The sequence below is a fragment of the Cyprinodon variegatus genome, unplaced genomic scaffold (genome assembly GCF_000732505.1).
Source record: "Cyprinodon variegatus isolate N-32 unplaced genomic scaffold, C_variegatus-1.0 Scaffold391, whole genome shotgun sequence".
Classification (NCBI taxonomy): Eukaryota; Metazoa; Chordata; class Actinopteri; order Cyprinodontiformes; family Cyprinodontidae; genus Cyprinodon; species Cyprinodon variegatus.
The window spans coordinates 270,351-279,207 of record NW_015150844.1 but is presented as its reverse complement, the minus strand read 5'-3'; the positions used below and the strand labels follow the sequence as shown (position 1 = coordinate 279,207).

The 8,857-nt window shown below is 38.1% G+C and overlaps 1 protein-coding gene across 3 annotated transcripts in view; it reads right to left on the bottom strand.

The window, feature by feature from the left end:
• The window catches only part of LOC107092716 (striated muscle preferentially expressed protein kinase-like), a 57,459-nt gene that overhangs the window by 29,169 nt on the left and 19,433 nt on the right, over positions 1-8,857 (bottom strand). For all 3 annotated transcript variants that reach the window (XM_015387326.1, XM_015387325.1, XM_015387327.1), the window contains exons 3-9: positions 8,083-8,143; positions 6,430-7,946; positions 6,155-6,298; positions 5,884-6,066; positions 2,961-3,127; positions 2,697-2,785; positions 533-708 (exon numbers count right to left, since the gene is read on the bottom strand). In XM_015387326.1, the coding sequence (XP_015242812.1) occupies positions 533-708; positions 2,697-2,785; positions 2,961-3,127; positions 5,884-6,066; positions 6,155-6,298; positions 6,430-7,946; positions 8,083-8,143 (2,337 nt within the window). The remainder of the gene's footprint in view (positions 1-532; positions 709-2,696; positions 2,786-2,960; positions 3,128-5,883; positions 6,067-6,154; positions 6,299-6,429; positions 7,947-8,082; positions 8,144-8,857) is intronic.

Below are 8,857 nucleotides of genomic sequence, written 5' to 3'. Positions count from 1 at the left end.
GTGAATCAGTGTCATATGTGTGCATGTGTTTGTGTGTTTGGTTATAAGACTTGCAGCTAAGATAGAGACCTAAGGGACTTCTTTAAAAGTCAAAGTGTAAATTTCATTCAAACAACTGTGAAACACCCCTTCTGAAAGACCTTCACTGGCTCCATAAAGCAGCATTTCCACTTCAAGATCCACCTCCAGATTATAAAACTCTCAATAGCCTTTTAAAATATATTTGTTTTATTACAACTGCTGATAAATACAACTTATTATTGTTATATACTATTATTATCATAAAAAAGGAAAAAATATAATCTATTAATGTGATTTTATATATCCAGGCTGATAATAAATATTAAAACCATACGTTTTTAATCTACATGGATTATTGCACAGGTTATATTGAAACTTCTGAAATCAAAATATCATCCTTGAATGCAAACATGTTTGTGCATGCAGAGCAGTTCTTCGAAGAAGGTGCAAAGTGATTTGCACTTACATTTTTTAAAATAATTTTTTACTTAAAAAAAAGCACCAAGCACACCTTTTACATCCAGCCTTGCTTCGCACTGCTTCGTCCCGTACTCATTAATGATGCGACAGGTGTAAAGTCCAGAGTCTGATCTCACTGAAGACTTGATGGTCATCTCAAAGGTGCCATCTGAGGTCTCGCGTACAATGTGACGGGAGTCTGTTTTCACTGTGACTCTGTCCCTTAGCCTGAAAACATTTAAGCCATGATTAATTATCAGAACTTTATTTTCATGAAGTGCATCCATAGTGAAAACAAGCTTTTCATGTTTCCTCATGTTGGTTTTGTCAGATATGTGGTGGGTGGAATTTATTAGTCACTTCTTTATTTTTCTGCTATTGTGGGTTTAAAATTCATGATGAACTCCATTTACAGAACCTTCAGGAATGATTGAGCTTGTTCCATCTATTTTGAGGACAGAGCTGATATTATATGTTAAAAACATTACAGCACTAATCGTTACATAATGAAGTAAAAAATAACAGAACATGTCACCTTACCTCCTGAGTCTCCATCTTTTCATTTAGACTCAACTTAGTGTTTATAGAAACAAATAACTATTTAACTTTTGTCCTTAATGAAAAAAAAAATTATCAGTTTGTAATATTTTCTATCTTTGATTTTATTGCTTATTAAATTAAAAAGACATTAAAAAAACAGCCACTGTAATGGTGAAATTGACACTAAACTATTGTGCAAAAATTATTTCAACCGGACACAAATCAGATAAAATCTGACCAGAGTGTCTCTTCCAAAGCAGATTTAAGTCATGTTAAGATCTCAATATTAATATTTTAAAAGGTTTCATGCTGTGTTATAATCCTTAACACGGCTGTCTTTATTGTTAGAGCATCATAAAACTGACCTTTACCAGGTTTTCAAATCAATAAAAACTAATTACAAGATAAAATAATGCAAAACAGATGTCAAGCTCAAACCCTTTAAGGGAAAGCTAAGAGTTAAATCCTAATTACCCTATTTTTACTTCTTGATTTTAAAGGTATGTATCAGCAAAGTATTAATTGAGTGAGCCCTTTTACAAAAGCAGGGGTTTTGGCACCTGACGTAACAGCAAATTCTGCCCTAGGATAAAGCTTTCATTGCTCTAATAAATGACAAAAAAGCAATAAACAAACAAAAATAAAAATACCTGTGTGGACCTTGTTAAGCCAAAGTTTTTTTCTGATTCTACAGCTCTTACTGAGCAGGTTATGGTAGAAGCTACTGACACAATTAAGCATGTAGGAATGATTTGAAGGCTTTACTTAGAAATCTGGATAAGAAAGCATGATTTATATTTCTAAAGATTAATCTGGATTAAACAAAAAAACGTAGATGTTTGGCTGTAATGCACAGCCTTATGTCTGAGGTCAAATCTGACAAAACAAACTCTCTTTGCCATCCATCAATCAATGTGCTTGAAAATGAGGATTTGGGCTGGTTGTGCAGTTTTGAGATTTGGGAACCTTGTAGTTATTAATTCCAGTGCATGTCGTTTTAAGGCCAATGCTAAAACCGATTATTTGGAAATGCTGCCTGATTCATGCTATTTTTAAAAGGTGAGTTTGCCTTTTCCTCCTTTATTTTAGTCTCAGTTTAACCAAAAAAAAAATGGCCAGGACATGCCGATTCCGGTTTTGATCAATACAGATTAATTTCTGTAACTGACACTATCACTTGTAATAAGATCACAAGACATAATATATTTCAATATTTTTTTTACTGAAAAAGAACGTATCCGTGCATGTGAAACAATAAAAGCTTGTAAAATAACTGCTCTCCAAGGCAATAACAGTGGATAGCTTTCAGACCTTTGCAGAGGTAGAGCAGATTTTTTGGAAAATCAATGTATATGTTGAGAAAAATTTCAAACAAATAAATTCTGAACTATAAAATCTGTAAAAAAAAAAAAATTGGAAAAATTAAATCTGAAAAAAAGAGCAAAATTCTTCTTTTTTTTTGTAATGGAACTGTAATGGAACAAAATTCCCTCCATATCCCATAGTTGATGCTGTTTAAAATGTCTACATATCGTAAGTCTGTTAACCCAAGAAAACATCCTAAATTTCCTTTTCACAGACAATTTAAGTAAAACAAACTCACCAATTATGTGAATCTGGTTTTAGATTTGGAGATTTTATGCATATAAGTATATTAATGTCCAGAAGGAACCTACCAATAAAGCATGGGTTTGGGTTGGCCTGTAATTCGAACAGACATGGTGACCTCCTGTCCTTCAATGACAGCTTGGTCTGTCATTGTCGCCTGTTCCAGAATAAACATAAAACAATAATATAAAAATAATGTCTATTACAGAGTCTAATATTTCGGTTTAAACAGGAATTGTCTAAATTGCTATTAAATGTAACTGGTTAAAAAGAAACATCTAAAACATTTAAAGTAAATTTGCTGGAGGTTAGTTTGTCCTTGATGAGCAGACCAGAAAAGCAGGAGGTTCTCTAAATCTGGCATCAATTGTTCGTTTTGGCTCTTGAACTCCAAAATCCATAACTTCCTCCAAAGGACTGAGATACTCCTCATCAGATGTTATAGGGCTGCTAATTTCCATTGGCACACCCAAACTTCCCCTTGGCTCCTGTGCAGATTCTAAGATAAAGAGTGAAAAAAGCAGGTTAGAACAAACTAAAGAAAATGTCCGTCCATCCATCCATCCATCCATCCATCCATCCATCCATCCATCCATCCATCCATCCATCCATCCATCCATCCATCCATCCATCCCACCTCCCAGCAACACCTTCCACACTCATTTTAAAGCGATAAGCAATATTTACTCCCTCTATCTCATTCTTGGTCTTCAGTGGCATTCACTCTTAGTGAGAATACATATCCTGTACTGATGCCACTGACTCCTCGTATTGCTAGGATGCAGTGGCTTGACTCTCACTTCCCCATCCCCCAACAATGACAGAGCCGCTCATCCATCTCTAAGACAGGGTGCAGCCAGACATACAGAACACTTATTTATACTACTTGGGTCCAGATTCCTGCTCTTTTGTTCGTAATCGATCTCATTGCTAGATTAATTGGCATATTGAGAACTGCTGCAGTCAAATCCATCTACACTGAATGCTATCAGTGCTCCGGGAGAGATCAAAAACTGTACCTCAGTTTGAGATGGCGACTTAACCCCCAACCAATAGGGAGTAACCTTTTTGTTCTGTTTAAGAACTGTAGACAGAAACACAACATAATCATAACATACAGCTGCCCGGGGGCTCACTGACAAAAACCAGGCTGCCATACACTGGTGCCACAGGCCCTCTGACCCAAGGACACTGAAAGCCAGAGCCAAGAATTAACCCATCAACCCTTCAATTTCAGGACAAACTCCTACCCCCAATGCCACTGTCGCAAGGCTCTCCAGGATGGAGTCACAGCCTGCATGCTAGAGAGAAACATCAGTTGTGCTGCTGCCATTAACATATTTTTGTTATAGATGTTGGAGCTTGGCCTGTTTTTCAGTGTAACCCTGTCTCTCTGACTGTGGCTAACTGTATCTGCTCTCTTTCATCTTCTGACATGAGAGTTGGCTCTGAGCTCGTCTGCCTGGCTGTGTGTTTCCTGGACAGGGTTGCCTGTGGAGCTGGTTGACAGTTGCCTCTTTTATTTCTGCTTCTTTTTCTATGTCTGCTTCTATCTCCTTGAACCCCAGTCGACCTCAGCAAATGGAGGTGGTTCTGCTGGAGGTAGTTTTTCCTCTCCATTGTCGCTACAAGCATGCTTGGTGTGAGGGATTGCCTTCGAGTCAACGAGTAGATTAAGTCCGTTGGTTTTCCCTTAGATAGAAAACTTTGAACCAATCTGACTGTATGATCTGGTTGAATTGTCGCTATAAAGTGCCTTGAGATGAAATAAAATAGAATTGTAGTGAAGCCCTGGTTTAGCCCAAGCCAAACTGGAAATAAGCCACCATCAGGGTCCGATGTGTTGCAAGTCAGGCAGGGGTGGCCATAAGGTTTCTTAGTGTCAGAATCTGTCATTGAGGACATTTCAAAAATCAAAAGAATGAAAATCATTCTTTTTATTTAAATTCCAGAAGTAGTTTATATTAACTGTGTTCATTTGGATTTGCATTTAGCTTTCAATCACCAGTTTTTTGCCGGAACAAAAACTACAACAGCCCAAAAAGGCCTTTAAGCCTTGCCACCATGTGACAGGTGGGTTTAGAAGATCATCAAAGTATTACTTCTCCAATCGGCAATGTTCTCAGTCAAGGTCAGCAGCTCCTAAACTCCCACTGTAAACAATGACAGCAAAGCACTGCTTCCCCATCCAGATGTGCTGGACAGTTTGCCAGAATTGCTACAAATTAGTTTTGAATTTTTAACTAAAATATGCTTAATCTAGTGTTGAGTGTTAACAGGACATGAGATTGGCAGCACTGGAAGATATTTGATTACCGTAAGTAAAAAATAGAATAAAAAAAACGCATTTGAATGCATAAAAAAAGCATAGGTAGGGTTAGGCGGATAGAATCAGTTTGCTCAAAACTCGTAAAATTATTAATTATTAAAAAGTCTACAGACCTAGGTAAACACTTCTATAGTTGAGGGCAAACTCAGATCGTATATCTACTGAATCAACAAAAGTTTGATTTTATATTTTTTTCTCTAGGAATATTTTTGGCAGTTGTTCCAAATGCCATATGAAGCATTGCTAAAAGAAAAGTCAAAGCTCACTAGTTCCTGACTGACCTTATTATGAGCAATCTGACAGAACAATAACACTACTGCTTCGCCACTTCCATATCATTAGGATTGCTGCGTCTGATTGTGCCTCTATGAACATGGATTATTTTGCTTTGCATTTCAGTGAGAACAATGGAGTTAAAAGGCATTACTAACTACCTGTAACCCATTTCCATACCTCTCATAATTACCGTCTAAAATGGAAAACGGTGTTGGATCAAAACAATAGTGCAGTCACACTGAGTGCAGCTACTGAGACTCACTGGGCAATTTATAGGTTCAGTTTCACCTCTTAGTTTCTATGGTAACTATAACTGTGGTTATTCAGCTGGAATATATTACACACACACAAACACATGCACACTCATTTTGTTTAGAGAGATAACAGTGAAGGAGCAACAGAGAAATACAATGTCAGTGTGGGAAGACAAAGTACAGAACAATGGATTTTTATAAAGTCAAACATTAAACCATCTGTTTAGTTCACTGACCTGATTTATGTTGATAATCTCTAAATATGTTTGGATTTTTGTAATTGTAAAATAAAAAAAAACAGTCTGTATAGTATTTTTCTATTTAAATTACACATTTACACATCCTCCAATCTAAGTCAGGATTTGCTAATCAGTGATATAAAGAGTCTGAGCTTACCTGCTTTAACTGTAAGAGTGGCAGTGCTGGTGGCCCTTCCCATCTGATTAACAGCAGTTACACAGTATTTTCCACTGTCAGATGTTTTAGCCGATTTTATTAGCAGACTATGACGTTCACCCTCCACTTTGACCAGGTAGTTTAGCATACCTGTGACATCAGTGTTGTCTTTTGTCCAGGTAACTTGAATGAAAGAGATGGAAAGACATAACCCAACTTGCTTTTCTAAAAGTTCTTCTTTGTGGTTTTATAACAAAGTAAGACGTGTTACCTTCCGGACAAGGTGTTCCAGCAATAATAGTTTTTAGTAGCACATCTGCTCCAGCGGATGCTACAGTATCCTGGAGGGTAAACTCAAACACAGGAGCCTCCATTGGGTCTTCTCCAGCAGAAACGTAGGAATCATCTGAAGAATCTGAACATTTTCCACACAAAAAACATGCCCAAAGCTATTAGCCATAAAAATACCTTTAGAAATGATAAAAAAAAATAACTAAATCTTTAACTAAAACATTATTCAGAGCTTATAAGGAAAGAACAACAAACCTAATTCTGGCGAAAGAGGACGAGGACGGCGGTTCTTTCCTTTTGTTTTCAAAGGCTTTCCCTCCTTGGCATTTGTGTTTTTTTGCTTGGGCTCAGTTTTCTTTGCAGGGACACTCTCATCCATTCTTTCATCTTCAACAACAATTGTGGGGACCTTTAATTTTAAGGCAGGTTTTGACACCTCCACTTCCATTGCGTCTTCTGTTGGGGTGATTGATGTTACTCTTGGGGATTTTGGACGAGGTTGAAGAGAGAGGTCTTGCATAATGACAGCCCTTTTCTGTACCAGAGGACTTTCCGGTCGGTTTTCAATTTTTCTTAATGATATATCCGCTGGTGTTTTCCTCCCTGTCTCAGGTTCTTGGATATGTGGGGATTCTTGCATTCGAGTTACTCTTTGAACAAGTGGACTAGGAGGCCTTCGTTCAACTTTACGAAGTGTCATTGTGACACCGGGTGATTCTGCCCTTTGTTGTTGATGTAATGCTGGTGAAGTGGACCTTTGAACTATTTCGGTTACTGGACTGACTCTATGTAATTCCCTGACAAACCGTTGTCCTGGCAGATCTGATAGCTGTACTGATTCTGGGGGCCCTGGGAGATTTCTAATTCTCCCTGAAGTTGGAACTGCTGATCCTGTTGATCCAGTTGTTGTCTTTTGGGGATGAAGTTGATGCAATTCCTGCTGTTGTTGCTGCATTTGTTGTTGACTCAGTTCCTTCTCCTTCTGCTGCTTTTCCAACTGAACCCGTTCTCTTTCTTGGAGTTTCTGTAGGACTTGGGGAGGGATTGGTTCAATTTTTCGGAGAGGTTGACGCTGCCTCCCCTTCAGGGTGAGCTGTTCAGTGGAGAAGGATTTTTTTAGATGAGGTTTCCCAACAAGTTTTTTGATGCGCTGAAGCTCTTCTGTGAACTTGTTTTCAATATCCTGAACTTTTTGAGAGTAGCGAGGTTTCTCCTCCAGTGAAGCAGCTCTCTGTTTGAACATGGATCTCCTCTCAGCAGCATCCTCTTTCAAAGCTTCTCTGAGATCTTCTCTTGAACTTTCTCTGGAGATGCCCAACCGGCTTCCACCATCATCTGAATCTACAGATCCAGCACGGTTGAATCCTGCCCAGGATCTACCAGAGACTGACCCCTCTGGAATATCAAGACTTCGTCTGCGCTCCTCTAAGCCCCGGACCTTCTCAAAAACCTTTGAGCTTGCCCTTGTAAGCTTTGGAGATGGTCTGAGGTTGAACTCTTTTCTGGAGCACTCACTCAGTGGGGTCTGTGGTCTGGAGTCTTGCCCCCCTCCCTGAGAAACACTTTTTGGCTGCTTAGTCTTCTCCTCAAACTCCCCGGGAACTGTGTCTTGATATTCGGTTGGCACAACAGTTTTCTTACGCGAGCTGACAGGTGTAGTTGAACCAGAGCGACTTGGCATCGGAGAGGAGGGCGTACGTTTTACCAGCCTTGGCGATGGTGGTGGAAGAACTTGGGGTGGAGATTCTCTAACAAAGTCTTCTGGATGGCTTCTGAAACAGATGATTTATTGAAAAACAAATGGTTTAAATTTTGCATCCAAAAATGTATTTAAGAATGTACTTTGATTACAGTTGCTAATTCAATATAACAAGGAAATGTAACTGTTATAGTGTGCCTCTTGCTTGCCTGGTAGAGAGATCCTCGTGTCCATGTGCTCTGCTTTTTTCATCTCCAACTTTTTCCATCACTGTTTACCATGTAAAATAACAAATATTTGATCCATTTAGATGGATATGAATTTATGTTGGAACAATCCAAACCAAACCAAAACATTGCATATTTGCACCATATATATTTAATGCTCTGAACTTTCCATATCAATTCGTTTTTGTTTTTTTTGCTTTTTCTTCTCCCACATATGATCACTGCTGCACAAAAAATTGAAATGTCATGAAAGCTGTACAAAACAAAATTTTATTTTGTATACACTGTGTGTATACAAAATGACAACAAAAGTAGTCTAAGTCCAACCCAAAGGTTCCCCAAATACCAGTTGCTGACCCTCCAAATAATAACTAAAAAAAAGGCCTCTAGCTGTATTTATTACTAAACATCTACTGATGTTAAACAATAAACAAGAGCATTGACCACAAACAGCCTCAGCAAACTTTACACTCCTCCTTACCATCTCTTGAAAAATCTGAAACAGAAATATCTCTGTACTGTATTAGTGCCAACAGATTTAATTTTAGTTATAGATTTCAATAAAAAGTCCAGTCTACTGCTTTAGTTTTGATTAAAGTGGAACCAGTGGAGCGCTTTCAGAGCTCTATATACATAGGACATAGAAAAAGGAGGACATAGGGACCCCTTTTTCATCATTCTGCTTCATCCTATCTCTAATTAACCTACTCTGCAGAATATGTTAGTTCAATCTCTGATGTTATGCTCTCTGTTTTTT